At 42.4% G+C, this 21,325-nt stretch overlaps 1 protein-coding gene across 1 annotated transcript; it reads left to right on the top strand.

Annotated features, from left to right (window-relative positions):
- The first annotated feature begins 10,763 nt into the window (after positions 1-10,763).
- On the top strand, positions 10,764-20,916 carry LOC131282905 (very long-chain-fatty-acid--CoA ligase bubblegum). The gene is made up of 8 exons (XM_058312449.1): positions 10,764-11,185; positions 11,264-11,474; positions 18,043-18,144; positions 18,225-18,625; positions 18,725-19,175; positions 19,259-19,528; positions 19,588-19,708; positions 20,062-20,916. Exons 1-8 carry the CDS (start codon positions 10,800-10,802, stop codon positions 20,133-20,135), a joined length of 2,016 nt encoding a protein of 671 aa, XP_058168432.1. The 5' UTR covers positions 10,764-10,799; the 3' UTR covers positions 20,136-20,916.
- The last annotated feature ends 409 nt before the right edge of the window (positions 20,917-21,325 follow it).

The raw sequence follows: 21,325 nt of genomic DNA, 5'->3' as shown, positions 1-21,325 counted from the left end.
TTGGTGGATAACAAAAAACAAGAACTACAATAAACATAGCTTAAGAGCGAGTAAAAGAGAAAGAGGCAGCATAGAGACTGATCTGATCGATGAACACGCGGTTCGGCAGAGGTTAGAGGAACGAATGAAACAGAGCTTTTTTTGTTTATAACTTGGCATATCTTGTCTCACCGCTGACGGTCGCTACGAAAGACGATTGCGTCGTCCACAGCATCTCAAATCGTCTAGCGTGCGATGATGCGTTCGATACGCGGGAATGAGACAACCATGGGGCTCGGTTTCCTAAGGTCAATAACGTCTCCCGATACTCGAATGCTTAGCAGCCGATGATCTACTAGTTGTGCGTTAGACACATGGATTTTGGCGGTTCAAATATCTTCTCTCTTTCCATCCTGCAACTGGTATCGATCGTCGACTGTTTTTTACGTTCTCGCAATTGAAGTGTGCCGTTTGTTGTTGAATGTTTGTAGATGGTAATGATCATGTTGTTTTCGATAAATAAATTCCTGTAACTGATCAAAGGTCTAATGCTTTGACTAGTGAGACAAAAAACGAAACGAACGATCGTTTTTCATCTTTGTGCCACTGCGCACAACAGTGGCGTTCTTTTCTGATCGATTTATTTTTACCGTTTTGGTCGCCTTGGGCTGGGTATCATCCATCTAATGTGCAAGAAAATGCCAATGCTGTAACCATAGCTTGCAAGAGCTATCCAACTTGTCAACACCATTATCCCATGGTTTGGAAAAACCCAATTACTACCTCGTTGTACCTAAGGCAAACTTACAGAACAGCGAAATGCGCAAACGCGAGTTATCGAGTTAGAAACATCGCGGAGTTGGATGCATCTCCAGGATAGGAAGCTGTGTGCAGACAAGTGGATCGTGACATCCTAACACAGTGGAAACGATCTTCTGCTCTGTTACAGGCTGTGTTTGAGGTGTGGTTCTTGGTGGCGGAGTGTCCCCGAGAATGCAAAAGGACCCATAAAGTTGCAATTCTACTGTGGCAGTTAGGTGTTGTGAATGTTTCTTATATAGATTTTGATAAAAAGTGGGCGACAAGGAACTGTACGACGATCAGTTCAATCACAACTATAATTTTTCTTCTCTTTCTTACAGGTAGGCATTCAGCAGCCAGGAAATATTCATAAACAAGCATAATTTAAATGTTAATAAACAAGCTTAGTTTGGGCATTCAGCACCAAACTGCATTTTCAACAAGAAAGCACAAAAAACCCGATCTTCCCTCACAAAACTGCATCGGATCACTTCAGGTATGCAAATCAGTTAAAGTGGTTAAAATTCTTTGAAAAAAATAAGCCAACTCATTTTACAGTTCTGTTTGGTTCTCAAATGATCTGGTGATGTTGTTTTAGATACTCAAGTATCAGCGACGCACTTTTCTGCACATTGACGGCTTTTAAAATTCTAACAACTTCTCGCCACAAGGATTTCTATTTCAATGGCTCCGTTTTTCGTTCCATTCTTCCTTATTCCTTGAGCTTATCGTTGGGTATGGAAAATTCTGAAAGTTTGGAGGATAAAAAAACCTAACCAACAGTAAACAACATCCTTAACCGGTTTGCCCCATATCGTCGCATGATCGTCGTGGGGGCTACCGGAGTATTTGAAGAATTTAGTTGTTATTCTTGGAACAAGATGATAAAATGTATCACTCACCCCAGCTCTATCCCTGGGGCTGGGGGCTGGGGGTGGGGGTTAGAAAGTCTTTTTTTAGGCAGAAATATAAATAAGATCGACCGAATATGACTGCGCCATGCAATGTGTGGTGTGAACAATTTGAATACCAGCCTAAAACCTCGGTCAAACAAATCGACCTGGGGGTTCTGGCCGTCCGCCAACATTTTCCGGTGATTGAACGCGTTTCAACATCATCCGTCGCCCTTTGTGCATGTCGGGGTTCTTTTTTGTTTGGGTCAGTCTTTTTTTTTGTTGAACCCCTAAATTTGCGTCGTTTCCCAAAAATCGATAGATAAATGGTTGTATTGTGAGAGTGTTACCGTCAAGTGAATTGTGGCCGACTTATGCTCCACAAGCTTTCGGGTATGTTTCTGCACCACCAATATAGTTGCCTCGCGCCCAAATCGTTATATTTTGGTGATCGCCAAAACAAAGCTGGTGCACGATAGCGATCTGTGAGCTGAGGCTGGCTCAATTCTCTCTCCTATGGGGAATCTCGTAGTTCGAGTTATTCAGGTGGTACTAGGAGCTTTAACCATCCCCCTCAAGTGGACAAGTTGCAAATTTGATGGCCAAAATGCAAACCCCAAACCGTTTCAGCTAAACAATTGGCGAAAGGAAGATGATATGTAGGTTATAGGTTGCAATGTACTGCATTATAATTCATAGATTACACCACTGCAATAGCAGGGTCGGTTTTCTAAACAAGCTGTTTTCCTCACCATTAACATAGGTTCTCCTTGCAAATTTTCATTCTGCATTTCACCTTGATTGTTTGCTCAGAGCAACATCTGTTAAAAAAACAGAATAATAAAATCAAATAGAAGCTGGTTTAAGCTATGTTTATGCTTCACTTTGCAACGATGTTTGGTAGACGTCATTCATAAGACCATCGTAAGACGAGACCCTTCACAGATACGCTGGACGAGCCTTCGTGCTAAGATAATAAGTGTTCATTGTTTTGTCCAGATAAGAGGATGGGTAGTGGCGTCTGAATATCGGATGATTTTTTTCTATAACCGCTTCATTGGTCAATGTCGGGTGGTGTGATGCGGCCAAGATTAGCAATGTTGGAAGAAACAAGTTGTAAATAGTAATTATACATCTGACCAGTCAAGTGAAAGTCGGTCAGCAAAATTGGAGCGCAGTTCCGCAGTTTAAGAGTTCAACCATAACACACCCGCCTGATGTCCTTCAGATCGTCAAGTTCAAATAGTACGCTGCACTGAATCGTAGAATGTTAGGCCATGTTGTTTGGTGTGTACCGGTCCGCGATAAGAGGAGTATGGCCGGTGATGTGCGATTCATAAGCTTCTAATCTTGGTTACCCTTTCGCCTGTCGGGAGAAAGATCAAGCACCAACAAGTCAATATACAAACGGTATTTAATGCAAGTCATCTCTACGATGTGGCTTCTTAGGGCTTCGTATTTGAATCCAGAATTTGAAGATTCGCCATAGTTTCTATCTCTGTTCACTAACAAGCATTAATTATACCCAGCATGTTACTCATAGAGATAACATCTTAGTTTAAAATTTAAAAAAAGCCGAAAATGTGGATGCAACGTTGAATTTGGGAGTAAAATATACTATTTCTACTGATTCAAGATTATATATTTACCCCACCTAACACGCAATATTTTGACCAAACTTTCACATTACAAAAATACAATTTCTACACAACATTTCTACATTACATGTTAGGATTTGTACATGCTGCCTGCCCTTTTTCACAATTCCTATCGTGTCGCACAAAGTGCCTTAATAATGAGCAAGATAATTTTTACCAAAAGACACCGCCATAAATTCTAAGCGCGCTTGCTTATTAACAGCCAAAGATATGGCCCGATGTTTGATTAGAGTTATCTATCGCATCGTGATTGTTGCTACATGCGTAGTGGTGATGATTTATTATCTGAAACGGTTATTAAAGCCAAGAAAAAAAAGGCTGATAAAGGGAAGAAACGATCGGTGAGGGTATAGTCATTATAGGGTGGTATATATTTCCATGCTTCTGCAACTTTCCAAGTTTCGAAACGACGCACTTTAGAAGTGTTCGATGTGAAAATATCATTGTTCGAATGACGAGGATTTTTACGTTTACGATGATTTGTGGTTGTATATATTACGACAAGAGCAGAGCAATACGAAACATATGCAATTATGTGGAACTCATTAGGTTCTAACTGTATTAATCTAACTAAAAAAACCTTCTTACAACAATAAGTACTTGATCGTATGGTTACTGGAACAAGACTGGTCCACCGACCGGCCCAGTTTTTAACTCGCCTAATCTGCTCCTATTCCGTTTACGCTCGCTAGCTCCTATTACACGCGGCATTCTTTCTCACGTTCCCGCTGGGATCTGCTGATGTCGCACCTTCGCTATGCGATGTCGTGTTGGGAGTCTGGATGGGTCGCTAACATAACTATATATTTTATTGTGACTGAATAAATACTTATTCTTTGAACCTTTAACGGATTATGGTTAGAGGAATAGTGTCAGCGACCACACTTGCATAGAACCATTTCAGTTAGATCGATCTGAACTGATGCACCAGAAGAGTTTATTAGTGTGATATTATCTTATCATTTATTATAGTGGTTCAGTGAAATAATAATAATAATAATAAACAAACCGATTCGTGCATATCTTAATAAAATATGCTTAAAATATTTTTCTAATAATTTTTAAATGTATATTAATACAGATCTATCGCTATATTTTTAATAAGGATCGTAGTCTAAAACACACCTAATCGAAAAGATGAGTTGTTACTACAATCCGTAAAATACTATTGATTTTGACTACTTACACTAGCAAAACAGTTTAGGCGTGAGCGTGCTGCCGGGCAAGCGTTTTCTAGACGAGTACAAAGTCCATGTTTTTAATTAAAAAAGCCAAATAATCTGCTAAGAGTGTCTTAGACACTTATTATCAATTTATGTGGTCCGTTGATTATATGTTTGAACGAAATACTTAGCGTGCATCCGGGATAGAGCTGGATGGGAAACAAAACAACTAAATCGGTTTTTGACTCTAGAAAAGACGCTATCAAAATAGCTACGAAAACGTGTGCCGATGAGGCAGTGTTTTTTTTTGTTGTTACATTTCCAATCCAAAGAGTAGTATTCGTTATCGCTGTTATCAGTTGCAGTGTACGACCGTTGCACGCTGTCGAGTGCTGGTATTAGGGTCTGTTTCCGAGGCGCCGAGGCTATCAGCGAGCGTCATCGAGGGTAGGTAGTATTTCGGCTGTACACGCACACGCACCGTCGATAAGAACTCAGGCCATTCCTGCATGGAGGCTGAGCGTAGCGGCTCCGCATTTGATCAGCTAGGACAACGGCGAGTGCGGTGCGATCGTTACCGCGACCAACAGGGTGCATAGGATCAGGTCAGCCGCATGTGTGCGTGTTCGTTCATTGTACTGATAAACCGTCCATTACCCTGTCGAACGTTCGATTTTATCAACCCGAGATGAAGCGCACACATATCCGTCGACACGTCAATCCTGTTCGGTTTTCGGAGAAGATGTTGGATCCGTGGCATACACGAAGGCAGCAGCGATGCATTACCGGTTGGCTGCCCGTATCGGTCCGGCGCGGAGGGAAGGTGATTGTGTGGTCGGGGGGCCCCAATTGGTGATTAGATTACCCGATTCAATATATTACCACATCGCGTGGATCGGCACCGGGTACTCTCCGGGACACGCCGTATCGACAGACGTATTGGCCATCGGGTCGAGCACGGTGCGCTTTCGTAGTGGGATCGAGCTGACGCTGGCTCTCAGTTTCGCACAGGCACGCTCGAAGGCCGCAGGTGGCTGCTGTACTTGTCCACAACCATCTTTTTGTAAGTTCCGCGCCTCGATCGTATCGTAGTGTCCGTCCGTCTGGCAGTGACGTGGTGTAGTTTTAGTGTAAAACGGTTCGAGCAGCGACGACTGGCCACGTGTAGGACATGTGAGTGACTTAGTTCTAGTACGATTAACCTCAACCGAAGGGTCAAGGAATGGAAGGTGCTTCCAGGCAAACAGCTACTAAAGCAATTGAAAATGTGAGATCTTATAGCGCAAGGATTCTACAGGATCTTGGTGAAACTTATCTACAGGTTTAAGGTCATTTGCATGCGCACCTCAAAAAAGGCGGGAAAGATAGAGTATATAAGAAAGAATAAGAGAGAGGGAAATTTGTAAAATGTATTCTTATGTAACTAACATCTTGTCTGATTTGGATCGATAGGCCAAAGGATCAAAGTGCAAGGTCCGCCACTGCTGATAGTGGTCCTTTTGAGCTCTAGGATGGAACCGAATGCACTTTGTTGCTAAAGGTTGATAGGAGTCTCATTTCAACGTCAAACAAGTGTTACATTTGCATTTCTACCTTTCCGATAATCGTTTGCAAATTAGGCAAATTTGTTATGTGCAAAAGATAACTAGTTTTTTTTTATAAATAGGCATTTGATCAACTTAGAAGAAGAAATAAGATTTCTTTACACGATCGCCAGTCTACTTTTATTGGCGATCGTATACAGAACTTTAAATTTTTCTTAATAATACAATTGTTTGTATAGCATTTGCAGGCAACCACTGTTGATTATTTTAATAATGTTACTGGTTAAATATGGTTCGATCTGCTGCGGGTTTTAGTGTTTTTTTTTCCAAAATGTTGATTATCTTTAATGAGTCATATCGAATAGAAATCAGATTGTGTTATCTTAACTACCGATGGCGCTGCCTTTCGAAGGTTAACAGATTTTCTTTTACTTTTCCGTTTTCTATAACAATACATACATCTTGCCTTCCACCGTGGAAGCAAACGTGTTAAAATGGATGATGAAAAATGTAATAGGTAACGTGTAGCGCGGCGTTTCATGGAGATCATTGAAGGAAGTTTTGAAAATGTCGGGTTTTTTAACCTAGTTCCAAAAATAAGCATATGATCTAACATTTTTGTGTAACATAAAAAAGGCACAAATTTAATTAAATTAAATTGGTAATTCACACTGCTATAAGGAAGCAAATTATCCAACCATATGGGCTTTTCCGACCCATTTCGATGGCTCAATAGTGGCTTAAGCGCTTTAAAGTCCATTCGGGGATTAACGTTATCTTCGCGGAAGTGTTGGTCCGCCAAACCCCTCGAGCTTTCCCTTTGGCGTCCATCGTCGTAGGTATTTAAAAATAAAATTTCACACACGGATGATGAACGATTACATGCATTTTATTACCCCGTAACGAAACAAAACAAAAAGTGCGATAAATTGTTTGAATTCTCGAGCAAACAATTATCGCCACCGTGGTTAACAACAGGAACACTTATGCTTCGGTACCGAAAGTACTCGCATTGGATCGTTCTCGTTGGTGCCGGGTGGTGGAAAAGTGGTGGTAAGGGGGGAGGGGTTACGAAGGCTGAAAGGGGCTGTGCTTGGTTGAGATCGAATTCCAATTATTCCCCAACCAAAATAGCCCTCCACACAGCACTCTTATCGTTCGCCTTATCAATGGTCTGGGGATGAGATTGCTGAAAATTGCATCATTGAAGGTTTCGTAGATAAGTGGGTGGAGAGGAGGGGAGGGGGCTGAGATAGCGGGAGGGGTAACAACATATGCGGCCTTACGTAGGTCTATCCTCGGTATCCAGGTGCAGTCAGCTGATTTACACGACATCGCCATCAATTGTCGTGTCTACAAACCGATCAAATAATGGATGAATAAGCACAATTCAATTTCTAGTTTTGTGTAATGCAATGTGGTGTTAGATTGTGTTATCAGAAATCGCGAAAAGAAACGTAACAGGTAGAAGTTGCATGGAAAAGATAAACGGGGAAAACATAGCATCGAAATTAAATATTTTTGAATGCATTGTGATTGATTCGTGATGTGATAGGCAAAGCATATTGTGATTTATTGAATGCATTTCTGATATTTTTGAAGATCTATAATTAGCAACGTAGAAGAAAAACTAAATTACTGAAATATGTGGGTGATGATGAAATATTGGTAATTAAGTACAAATAAGGAATGAATGTAAGCGCAATCATTATAATTATTTTCATTCCTTAACGGTAATTTACCTCTCGCCCATGAGAGATACCGTAATTCGACAGTATATTTTATAGATCGGTGTTCGGGTTATCATCAATAATATTGCTTTTATGCATCGTACCGTTGTTATTTGATTAAAAAAAAAAGGATGACTTTGTGCAGATTGCATTTTTGTTTCTTCTATTTACAGAAGAAAAATTTCTATTGTTTACATTATTTTTATAATTTATTGTTAATAATAATTTAAAGGATATAGAAAGGTGTGTTCTTAATGTACAGCTTACACAAGCGTTAAATGTTGAAGATTAGGTTTTTATGAAGTTTACTGTTAAATATTACGTGAGCGAAAAGCGTCCTGAAGACGTTTCAACTTCCTTTTCGTTGAACCTGGTTTAACTTTTCGAGCTTTTTAGGGTTAAATGAAAAGTAGTGGAGCTAACTTTGGGGGCAATAAATATTTCAAAATCTACTAAATAAACGCTAACCGCTGCTACCAACTCCGATTAAAATGCTTGATTCACCCGGCATCCATCGACTCGGAAGCTAAACTATTAGATTGTTGAATTACTTGTAGCATGAGTGCGAAAATAAACCATCACGATCAATTGCTGCATCTGACGAAGGATGTATATGGGCTTCGTGAGCACACATTGAGTTTCGTTTTTATTACTTGCCGCCCAGAAACTACTGCTTCATCGATTTAGAGTGAGCAAACGGAGGAACCATAAGACATGCGGATTACTTTTCCCGTACTCGTTCGGGATGCCTGTTTATTTCCGTCAACCTGTGTGTGTATAAATGCCGGTTGTTGGAATGTTGGAAAATACTCATCCTCGGTGAAATGCACGAATGGTGGGCATGGTGGAACGTCGGCAGCGCAGTATACTTCAAACCGACAACTTATCGCACCAGATTCTCGCTTTCTGGTCCGTCTAGAGCAAAGGATGGTTCCATCCAGCTCGCTGGCTTGTTTTCGATTGCACCCCAGACCCGCGCTGTAGAAGTTGTCGGTGCTCATAAATAGGGATTTTACGGGTTTGCAATCCAACTCCAGAAGAGCAGAAAGCAGCGAGCAGCAGCAAACATTGACCGATCCCGGCAAAGTGCAGCTAACCGGGCCCCGGCTTGCATATGCAGCATTTTATCCAGTTTTATCATCAAACGTGCCTTGTGCAACCCGGGTCAAATAGGATGGTGGATGGGGTGTGGCATTTTTCGACAAAGTGTTTTCGAGCTGGCCACCGATTTCGAGGGTCCTTTCCGGCACCCTGTCCTGCACCAGAGCTTCGGATCGTTTTGCCACCGAGTGGCGAAGGCAAAGATTGCTTGCCCGCAATATCCCTCGACAAACTGATAACAAGAACTATTAGTCTTGTGTTATGTCACTATTTCGATCCAGCGATGCATCATCATCGTCCTTTCGGTGCAAACACTTGAGAAAACTGGCTCGGTATCATGAAAAGGGAGTAAGCAGTCGAATTTCATCCCATGCTGCGACTCCAAAGCGTCCTCCGTTTTGGGCCACAGGGGCGTAGTAATACGCTAGCACCACTTTTCTTCCGTACATCCGGCTTCCCGACGAGCGCCTTTTGCTGCATTCCAACGTGCACGAGTAAAACTGCACTTGCGCTTGATGATAAAACTTATTACGCTAGCACCAAAACCCCTACACGGGTCGCAACACATGGGTGCAATGGTGCATGTGCACTTGCACACCCGTTCCATAGATCATCCCCGGGGGGTAGGTGCATGTGGTAGGGGTGTCTTTTGGCAGGATCATTGATAGTGATTACACGTTATCAATCAAACTCGAGTCGGATGGTCGTTTGCGTCACGCGGTTCGCTTTCGGGTTGCTGTAAGCTCAGCTGATCTTCCTTTCGTAGTATTTCCCTAGCACTGCGTTCTGCAAGTGAGATGCTGGTGCAGTTCTTTCAGCTTTATTTGGCCCTTCCGGAGGCCACATATGTGCAGTTTGGTGGATTTAAGGTTTTGCACACTATTCGTGTGCGAAACGCAACAGGAAAAGCTGATGATTAATGTGCTTTTAAGGTTTAGGAAATGCACATTAACGTTCGGTGGGGGGCGATAGTTGATTGTGTGCTAATGAAATTTGGCAAATTATTTTTCACTTTTGTCGGAAGTTTGCTAAGTTTAGTTTAATATCTCACGCTACGTGGCAGAATTGATGTAAAATGTCTTTGAAAAAAAATTTACGTAAAAGTGTTGCTCATTTCATATATTGAAATGAAAAGCATTGATGCTACATTGTAGTTAATGTAGCTGGTTTGTAAAAACATAAAATCTGTGCGTTGGGTTTGGGAGCATGTAATAAATGTGAATCCATCTTTTAAATGGAAAAGTAACTTTAGAGAATGTCTAATGTCATGGTTTCTTTAGAATTAAGATTTCTAAAACATGAGTCAACGTAATGAACATAAAAGTTTAATTTTTCAGCTTATTTAAAAACGTGATAGAACCTTGTTTAAAATTTCATACACAGTTACAGAAAAACTTACAGTTACACAGAATTTGAAGTCAAACCATTCAAAACTGGTGAACATGTTACCATAGAGACAAATTTAATATTTTAAGGAAAGAATAATTACGCTCCTTCGTTTTCTGAATTTGCAAGATTTTGTTTTAAGCCATTTTTTAGATGTTTACTACTATGATGTCGTGGAGAAGCAGTAAAATAATATTTGTAGGGAGATTGTGATCTTGGGTATAATAAATTAGTGATTTGAACAGGGCCTTAAAGCAACATACCACCAGATTAAGCTTATGATCGCACGATCCATGACAAAGCACATTTTTCCAAGGCAATTAATCTTTAATCTTCCCAAATGGCTCTCGAGCTACCAGATACCATACGATAGCAGGTTAAGTACAAATTGCGTCATAATGAAGTGGAAAAATATAACCTTTAGTTAATTGATGTGGTCAGTCTGTTATTTCATCTATTTAAACGTTGCAACCCTTCATTTATCTATCTTTTACAGTGAGACAGGGAAGAAAGGTACAGAATTAAAAACAAGGAACCGCACATCATGTCGGGCGAAGAGAATGGAAAGCCGCCGTCGGCTAGCACGGGTCCGAAGGGACGCATCCTGCCAGCGGACAGCTACGTCAGCACGGATCCAGCCGTCCCGGTGAAGCTGCGCATCGCCAAAGAAGGACTGGCCTCGCTCGATCCGCTCTCGGTACCAGATCTGATGGATCGAACCGCGCGCGACCACCCGGACCATCCGGCGATGGTTTTCCGGAACGCGCAGAAACAGTGGCAGACGGTGACGTACCGCGAGTACCGCGAACGCGTCCACCACATGGCCAAGGTTTTCGTCAAGCTCGGACTCGAGCCGCTTCACACGGTTGCCGTGCTGGCGTTCAACAGCCCGGAATGGTTTGTCTCCGAGCTTTCGGCCATCCACGCCGGGTAAGTGTCCCGCCGTGCGGGAAGTACGGAACCAGGGTTCGCAGGGTTCCATTAATGTACTTTTTTGTTATCTTCCAGCGGTATCATCACCGGGGTATACACGACCAACTCGCCAGAGTCGACACAACACGTCCTGGAGAGCTCGCGGGCTCAGATCGTGGTGGTGGACGATGCGAAGCAGATGGAAAAGGTCCTATCGATTCGTTCGAACTTGCCAAACCTGAAGGCCGTCATCCAGACCATGCCACCGTACGCACCGTACGTCAAACGGGAGGATGGCTTCTATCGGGTAAGTCGGACCGTCTGTTTGCTCGCTCGTTTGCCGATGCTCGATGGTTTATGTATTTTACGTTAAGAATAAAAAAAACTTAAAGCTGAAAATTATATCATGCAGCTTAAGCTTGCACACTGGAATACGATAGGATAAATGTTTAACCACAGTATTCTAATTTTACACAATTTCATAACATGTTTAGATTGTCGCAAGTGGAAAAGTGGCATGGCGAAATAGTTGAAATATCGCAACATGAAGAAAAGTTTTATTATTCATTTGAGTTGAATGCCACAAAACAAAACGAACAACTTTATTTCGATCTATGGTATATAATAACCTTATCGTATCGTGTTCGTTTCAGTCGAGTATGCTACTCGTAAGCAGTTTTGGCTCAGTAATTTTGAAGTCATTTTCAAAGTGTTTCAATCCACAGTGCAATCTGTGAAGTCAGCAGATGGAGTGCATCCCGGTCGTTTTTTTTTGTTTAATACGCCTGAACAGCGGGTTGTTTTCGACTGTTTTCTGTAGGAGTAGGACTCGCGTGAAGGGTAAAAAACATCAAACGATTCGTATAATTCATCATTTTTTCACTATTTTTTTGGGCCATTTACGCAAGCACATACACCAAGAGTTACACTTGATTCACTTTGATATTGCTCTAGGTGTGTGATTTGTTTTTTTTACAAACTGATACATTTTCTCGTTCGTATCTGCTTTATCAACTTTTTTGTAAAGCTTTTTTATCTTCTTTCCGCGTTCGTTGGTAATTGAACTGTTTTTTTAGAAGCATGCGTGTTAATAAATCATTTTTTCGGAATTTTTAAGGGGCTCTCGCTTAGTGAACATTCTGTATTAAGCTTTTAAACGTTAGTTTCTTTGTGTGCATAGTTAAGTGACGAAGAATGAACTTTTCTCCTGTTTTTCACCTTCTACAGAAGGCTGCAAACGCGACAGGAAAGCAATAACTGTTGTGGAACCTTGAAACTACCTTTTAAAAGATTATGTTTAATGAAAATTAAATGGATACTTTTCTTCTGCATATACATGCACCACCATTAACAGGGGCAGGAGATAGAACTGGCTAGAATCTGTTCATTGACACGACTTTGTTCCGCCATGGATAATGTTTTCATGGGCCAGGTGCGGGACCAAATGACACCATTTAATAATGTCGCTGCCTGTTGTGCCTACATCATCCGCTCTGCGGCTCTATTATTGCACCTCGGAACATCCGCCAGCAAATGGTGTCCCGTTTCTCGGCATTTTTTGTAGTCCTTGCCTCCCTCCCCTACGCTCCAGTGAGGGACTAGAAATTTGTAAGCAGCTTCCGCTTCCGTCCTGGGACGCCAGTGTCATGTTTGCTGGCGACGGTTTTGATGATGATGGAGGCCAGCGCCGATGTTGGGAACGAGAATTTCGAGAGAATGATTCTCCACCGTATCCAGGACATCCAGGAAACCGCCTGGCTTTGTGGAGTGGATGAAAAAAATAGGAAATGAGGGTGTGGGGTGCTTCATGTTTCGGATCGAAGGGAAAAAGCAAACAGCGCAGCAGCGTATATTTCAAATTGGAAGCACAAACGAAAAGAAGGCACTGAGGCGAATAGGCGCGAGAAAAACGGTCTGAAGTGGGGCTGAAGTATTTTCAATTCAATTAGGTTTTTATTGGAATTTTCATTACCACCCAGGACGGGATCGGGTGGCGTTCCGACTGTGTGAGGTAGGTGCCAAATTTAAGCGATAATCTACGGATACGTTGGAAAAAGGATACTAATTTAAACAAAAAACTAAACGGAAAAACGACGGACAGCAAATAAGTTCCAACTGCTACGAGTGGAATAGCTAAGGTGGAAAAACAAAGGCTGTGGGTAGTTTTTTGTTCCGTTCCGTTCCATGATTTTCCTACTTCATCCTCTCCTGTTTAGACAAATATGCATCTTGGCGTAAATGGAGTCAGAAAAATCGAAAAGCTCTGTTTTTTGTTTTCACCTTTCCTCGTTATCTCATTTCGAGCGTTTCGAATTCGAATGCTAGGATTAACAGGACAGATTTGGTAATTTTCAAATTGTTTCCCATTTGTTCTACCGAGTTCTGCTGTTCACTATTGCCAGAAAGCCATTTAAACCGATAAAAAATCAGATAAGGAGGTTAGGTTTTAAAAGGATCTGTTTTAATTTGGTATTTATTTGAGTCTCTTCTTAGTTTGCAATCCCGATACGTGGCGTTTTAATTTTGTGAAATATTGTGTAACAAAAATTTAAACGTGTGTTTATGTCCGATACAAATGTAAGTGGAATCCTTCATTCTTGAAACAGATAGTTTCATTCGCTTCTGGCAAGACTTTTCTCATGGACCCGACTGGATCCAATTGTGCTCTTTAATTTCGGGCAATGCTATTTTAGAGAATCGCCTCTGTCATATCCCTGCTAACCTTCCGTTTCATTCCGGTAGTAGCTCAACGAAAAGTTAGTCCACCGTAAGCAGGTTTCCTTATGATCTTGCGTCTTGCTGCGGGCCTTTTCGGGAAACGCTCGAAACAAGGCAGCAGCGGGGCAAAAAGTACAGTACATCATTAATCAGACCGGTACATGACCTAAGCAAACCTCGAAGGTTTAAGCGATGGCAGTAACATCTGGGCCCCCCCGTTTAGGCCCCTTGCCGAGGAGTGTTGCTTCTCTTTTCTTGTCGATTTAGTTTTTCCCACGCCATTTTCTTAACGCGTGGCGTCAAGCCGGGTCGGTACAGTTCTGAACGTCGGCGGTGAACCGAGCCCAAACATTAACGATGATGACACCTGCGATGTGACGCATTTTCACTATCCGCAGTGGCGTCCTAATGGCGTCATATAAACGGATGCTCGAGCAACTTGCCGGTTTCAGTTCCAAGTCCCTTCTGTGTGTAAAAAAAATTAAACATAACAACGATCAAAGATGTTCCAAAATATACAAACTTCTCCCGCACACGAAGAAACAGCAATGGCGAACCACTGTCATTGGGGAAGTCTAAGTTTTGTTTAAAATATTTAATGAATAATCTACTGGTTGAAACACTTGAACATTTCTGGAATATACGGATGAGATTGTGAGAGATGTACAATGAGGGGATAAAAATGTTATTGACTAATTGGCAAACCACTGACCGTACTGATGAGTATTTTCCCATTTTCAACTGAATGATTGAAACAAAGGTTGGTATAAGAATACGCGGACACTTTTTGGAGCCCTCCCAATTTTTTTGGAACTTTGCTCAACCTTATTTTGGTTAATATTATGCTCTTTTGATGTTAAAACAGAATAATAAGCCAATTTATTTTCGGTTGTTATTGAAATAGTGTATCACATAGTTGCAATATTTTTTTTAATTATGAAATAGTCTATCAGCGTGTTATCAACCACTTTTTGCTCAAACTTCGATTGCTGCTGTAAATATTTGTTAATTATTACTCGCAATTAGCAATCAAAATTAAGTATTAAAAAATATAAAGGTTGATTTTGTAAAATACATCAACTTATCAAAACTACAATGAACTAGTCTTGTGTTTAATTGATCTTTTGGTGAGATTCATTCATATGAATCTTTCACCTAAGATTCATTCAGATGGATTCATAAATCTTTAGTGTTTCGATTCTTCAAACCAAACTTCTCAAAACCCTAATGAATCTCCATGAATCTTTCATGGATCCGTCACGAATCTCCACGATTCTTTGATTGGCGCAGATCAAGCGACCAAAAACAGGGGTCCCTCTATCCATTTTTGGATCATCACTTCTCGTCCGTTGATACAACTTTAACTGTTAAACGTAAAGAATCATTCAGATTCATGAATCTGAATTACACAACTCTACAATGAACCCTTTGGATATTTGAAGCAAATATATTTCAATTAACAGATAACTAGGTTGATTTGCAGCATTTGGTTCGCCACCACTGCCTCCGGAACACCGGGTTGATCGGGTGGGTGCCGTTGTGTTACATCTGTTTGAAGCATTCTCACTCGTCATTTCACTTTCGATTCCGGAACACTACCGTCCGCAGCGAAACACGTAAATCCTGTCTGCGAGACGGTACGGCAGCATTGTCGCAGCATCATCATCAGTCCCCAATCAACCACCCCGCCTCGCCGCCACCTCCCCATGCTTTCTCATTCTTCATCTTTTCGGTGGCAATCGGACGGTGAGTCGTGTGGCGCATATTTTTTAAACTTAAAAATATGTTTCATTTGAAGGCAGTTTGTTCGTCGCATGCCGCAGCATGTTGCTGTGTTTCCCCACGTTCCGCTGGTGCGGGCGATGTGCTGCAGCGTTCCACTTGATGTTCCTTTCGTCACCAGGAGCCTGAAGAAGGTCCCTTCCGGTGGCCGGTGGTAGAGTAGCGCCAGGGACAACTCATGCGCAGCTTGCGGAAACCAAGAAAACGCGCTTAATATATCATAAATAATCGTACAAAATAAATCATACCATCGTGCTTTGGGTTTTTGGCTTTCTCGAAGACATGGAGCGAGGCGTGGAGTGGGGAGGGAAAATTCTCCGCAGAAAACAAGAAGAATAATAACACTACAACCGGAACAGCATCGATCGGAACACGAACCACCCCGTGGGTGAGAAAAACGAAAGGCAAACGAGAGGCGCCCGGAAGCGCTTAGCAAAAGTACGACAAACAGCAGGCCAAATGTTAGCACAATTTCACAGCAAATTGTTGGCAATTCATGGCAGCGGCTTCACTGGGCGGTCCCGACCGTTCGAGGGTTTCACGTTTGCTGGTTTGCTGTTGGCCGTATTTCCATCACTTCCTTACGCGAGGCCGTCTCAGACCTTCCACGGGATGTGCTCAACACGAGACACGAGACACGTTCGGGACGGTGGTGAGGCACTGGGGTGGCGTGGGCGCACAATCCAATCATGTTGCCATAAACGCATACACACAGATATTGCGACACCGTGAATGGGCCGCTACCGCTGGTGGAAATAGTCAATTTTTCTTCGCATATGATTGATATATGTTGCGCGTAGGAGTGTGTTGGACCGAGTTTCCCTCGCTTTCTTCGATTGAAGATTCACACGACAGAATATTGGTAACGTGAAATTAATGTACTTTTCCGTCTGGAGTACCTCCGGCAGCTGGGAAAATGGGTTTTTCTGTGGAAAAATGAACCTCTAGCTGACTTTCCATAGGTTTTGAAATTTCCATAGGTTTTGTTATACAAAGACAAGGGAAAAAAGTATTCGATAACGGAAGAACAACATCAAAGAACCTCTAACTGTTTGTAGATTGTTTTGTTAATAATTGTACTATCGTCTTTGTATGCAATTTGGCGTAGATTGAATCAAATTTGTTAGTTTTGTCCAACTTTTTCCACTAGCTATCAGGACAATGGACCTGTTTCCTGAAAAAAAGCCCCTAGATAAAGAAGTTCAACGGTCGATGGGAGCTGGTGAAATATTGTGTTTGGTGCTCTGTGCATTTTCTTCGCTATCTGGGGTCGACATTTCCCATCCACTAAGATAGTTCAGTTATTACTGACTCCACTTTCCCTGGTTGCTTCCTCAATTGGAAATCGGATGCGAAAATTGCCGATAGTCTCGGGGGGAGGGTGTTGCAGGAATGGAAAGACAAAGCGAGCAATTCTCAGAATATGTTCCCCAAACAGGGCAGAGTGTGCTCTGTTTACGTCCCATGACCACTGTCAAGAATGCAGATAATAGTTCCCGGCTTGGGAAAAGGGGGAGGTTGACAGACAGCGAAATGATACAGAGCGGCAATCTAATGGCGATGGACAAAGAGGAGCTGGAGGAACAGCCCGGAATTGAACACCAGAATGAGTTCCGGTTGAATCGTGACCGGACTACCGCAGGACCTGGGATTGGGGTTGTCGATACGCTGTGCTTTGTGGCTATACTGCCGCAGTTGCTTCATCTTTTTGAAACTAAATTTTTCGAAAAGCACAACACATTCCAAACAGTCCTTCCATTTCCTTCAACCCCTGCTTTGGCAATGTTTCGCTCCGTTCGGTGGAAGGGAAAATAATTGCGAGACGTGGAACCGTTGGGGACAAGATTCCTGACTTCGATCGCAATTTATTCAACTCTTTTAAAAAATGCTTTCATTTGACGGTTGCGGTTCGGTCGGAGGCCCCAGGATACTCCCTCGACAAGCGGACTTCCTGCAGCCTTCGAGCCCGGCCGGGGACTGTGCAGGGTAATTGTCGATTATTTCGCGCGTCTTGGAGCAATTTTGTGCAATTGTTATAGGCGACACCATTTGCATCACAATTGATTCGTTTGTGGTTAAATAAGCAGCGATTGTGCGGAAGTTGTTCTGATTTGAATTTGTTTTAAATATGTTTTGTCATAAATAAATTTGGATATATTTTTTTTTAATTACGAGGTATATGAGTTGTGAACTATTTTTTTCTTTTGAAAACTGTTGTATAACATTATACATATTACATTGAACAATACGAAAGTGTCTGGAGTATCTGAGTAAACTTTCCCTTCTTTAATATAAATTACAATTTATAAATTTAATGTTTAGTTTCGAATCTTAAAGGATACTAACAATAACGAACCTTTTTTGTGTTTTTCCAGTGGTCGGAATTGGAAGAAATGAACGTGGACGACGTGGAAGAGGAGTATAAGAATCGCTTAGCCAATATAGCCATCAATCAATGCTGCTGCCTGGTGTACACGGTAAGTAATGGAGCACTTAGTAAGTTTAACGCACAAATAGGAGGTAGAGCTCTAATTTTTCCCCCGTTTTTTTCTGACAGTCCGGAACGGTCGGTAACCCGAAGGGCGTCATGCTGAGCCACGACAGCCTCACCTGGGACTCGTACTCGATCGGCAAGCGGCTGCACCAGATCCGATACGCGGAGGAGGTGCTCGTCTCTTTCCTTCCCCTGAGCCATGTGGCCGCTCAGATGGTGGACATCTTCCTGACGCTCCAGTTTGCCTGCACCGTGTACTTTGCGGACAAGGACGCGATGAAGGGCACGTTGCTTAACACGCTGCAGGAGGCGAAACCGACGCGTATGCTAGCGGTGCCGCGCGTTTACGAGAAGATTCAGGAGAAGATGTTGGCCGTGGGGGCGCAGAGCGGTGCGGCGAAGAAACTGGTGGCCGGCTGGGCGAAGAGCGTCACGTTGCAGCATCATCTGAATGCGATGGAAGGGTAAGTGGTGATACGAAAAAGAGAATTGTAAAAAAATGAATTGATTCTTGTTTATGCATGTTGACTCTAATAATTGATTTTAAATATTATAAATTGCAGCAAACCAACCAACTCCTGGCAGTATCGGCTGGTAAAAAACTTCATTCTCTCCAAGGTAAAGGATGCACTCGGGCTCAGTCGGTGCATCACGCTGGCGACGGCTGCCGCTCCGATGGATCGGGAAACGAAAAAGTACTTCATGAGCCTGGACATGCCGATCAACGAGGCGTTCGGTATGTCTGAGTCGTCCGGAGCACACTCGCTGACCGCACCGGATAGCTACAATTTCGATACGATCGGAAAACCGCTCGGGGGCTGCGAGACGAAGATCGAAAAACCGGACGAGCGGGGCCACGGTGAGATTTGCATGCGCGGCCGGCACATCCTCATGGGTTACATTGGCGAGGAGGAGAAAACGCACGAAGCGCTCGACGACGAAGGCTGGCTGCACTCGGGTGATGTGGGCTACGTGGACGAGGCCGGCTTTATCTACATCACCGGCCGGATTAAGGTATCATCCACACCAGCCTTCCGGGGCAAACCATCCGCGCAGATTGCGCTTAGATAGAGTCTAACGTTCAATTTGTGTCACAGGAACTGATTATCACTGCAGGCGGTGAAAATATCCCGCCGGTGCACGTGGAGAATCTCGTCAAGAACGAGCTGCCGTTCGTGAGCAATGCCTTCCTGGTGGGTGACAAGCGAAAATTCCTCACCATGCTGATCACAATTAAAACGCAGATGAACTTGGACACTGGCGCACCGAAGGATGAACTAACGCCCGAGACGATTGCCGCGCTGAAGGAGTTCGGGGCTGAGTACAGCAAACTGAGCGAGATCCATGCGGCAGGACCATGTCCGAAGGTAAGAACACAATATTTTTTATTTGGTTACGAGATGCTAATAAATATTCTCTTTGGCAGGTGTTGAAGGCAATTCAAGATGGAATTGATCGAGCAAACAAGAAAGCCATATCCAACGCACAGAAGATCCAGAAGTATGCATTGCTGACTGCGGACTTTTCTGTGCCCGGAGGAGAGCTCGGTAAGTTGTCTAAAGAGCTAGTAAACATCGTTTATTTCAGTTTCAAGTTGATGCCAACGGTTCACCCTATTTATTCATCCTATTTGATAGTTTTTAATTTCTTTGAACTTTTAAAATCTCATAAATCAAAAATGTAAGTTTGTTAAATTTTAAGCGCTATGATTGAAGAGAAATGTACAAAGTGTGCGAACTAGACGTGTTTTATTTATATGTTCGCATCATTCTTCGTGACTCAGGATTTAATTTGAACTTTAAGGCGATTTCTAGGAAATATCTTTTCGTATTTTTTTCCATTTATTTTTTTTGTTTGTTATTGTAATTAATAGAAGATACTTATTTTTTTTTATTTGCAGGTCCTACGTTGAAGGTAAAACGTAACGTTGTGGCAGCAAACAACAAGGACGTCATTGAGCGGTTCTACGCGTAAGAAAAACGGCACAATTCTGTGGGTCGGACTGCAGACATTCAATAAGCTTGCTGCTGTTTTAGGATTAAGTATTCTTTTTCCTTGGCGACACGTACCCTTCCACCTGTGCGTTGTCGTTCGTTTTTCTTTCTTTATGTTTAGTTACACTTCAACTGTTTTCTATCGTTTCTTCTTGCCAATTGTTCTCAATATTTCGGTTCTTTCAACCAACACTATTTAGTTATAAAAGGATATTTCTATTGCAACGAAATCAATAGAAATCGATGGGACAACTGCGACACTATTAGTACCGAGGCTTGGCAAAGCAATTGGGGGGATGCCCGTTCATATCGGAAAACCGTAGCTGATTTTAAGTTAGGAGGGCAACGTCTTGTTTTGTTCACTTACTCTTTCAAGTCTGAAAATTTCTTTCATTGCTCTCCGAATTCTGGAGTTTGGTGATATTATTTAGAAGCTTTCACGAACAGTGAAACAACATATGACCCAGTGCCAAAACAATGATGAATAGGCAGCTGCTTGAGAACGATGCTTGCTAGACGATCGGAACAGCTACCTTTCTCGTTCTTTTTGAGTTTATGTTTTTTTTCGTGTTGAGTTTGTAGTAACATGTACAAAGGTTCAATTGGATTCGTATCCACTGCATTTAGTCATTTAGGTTACTCGTGGACGGTCATTGAAGTACGGCAGGGAGCAGTGTTTGTTGTAAATATATATTTGTTCACTCTGTCCACGCTACTACCGGGATGTCGAAATAAAGTAAAACCGAGGAGAGAAATAAAACCATGCTGAAAAGTTACCATTTAATTTCATGTTTTATCATACTAGTGGAGGAAAGAATTTACTTCCTAAACGGTTTACATTTGACTTTATTACTTCCTGTCGGTCGATTAAGCAACCCGATCCCGATATTCGCTATCGCCAAGATCAAGCTGGATACCGTTGGGGATTGCTTGGTTAGTTCCATTACTTGATTAAAGTATTCGGAACCGTTCGCAAGGTTTCGAATTTGGGTTAACTCTGAAGTATTTCGCAACATTCCTTTGAGGAGCCGCTTGCCACTGAGCTCCGTACCGAGTTTAAAGCGCGTGCTCCGAAATCGGGGGAATAAAAAAAAATCGAAACCCTACTACTCCGACAGCCTCCGGTCATCTCCGGAAGTTGGGAAGTTTGTGCGGAAACAGACGAGAAGC

This window comes from Anopheles ziemanni, chromosome 2 (assembly GCF_943734765.1).
Source record: "Anopheles ziemanni chromosome 2, idAnoZiCoDA_A2_x.2, whole genome shotgun sequence".
Taxonomy (NCBI): Eukaryota; Metazoa; Arthropoda; class Insecta; order Diptera; family Culicidae; genus Anopheles; species Anopheles ziemanni.
The sequence above is the reverse complement of the archived record's forward strand: the minus strand, read 5'-3'. Positions and strand labels throughout refer to the sequence as shown.

Excerpts from the sequence above, each read along its gene's own strand:
- LOC131282905 (XM_058312449.1), top strand. The coding sequence starts at position 10,800 with ATGTCGGGCGAAGAGAATGGAAAGCCGCCGTCGGCTAGCACGGGTCCG. Across the intron at positions 18,145-18,224 it reads GCTGCTGCCTGGTGTACACG|TCCGGAACGGTCGGTAACCC; the intron begins GTAAGTAATGGA and ends TTTTTCTGACAG. Across the intron at positions 18,626-18,724 it reads CATCTGAATGCGATGGAAGG|CAAACCAACCAACTCCTGGC; the intron begins GTAAGTGGTGAT and ends TATAAATTGCAG.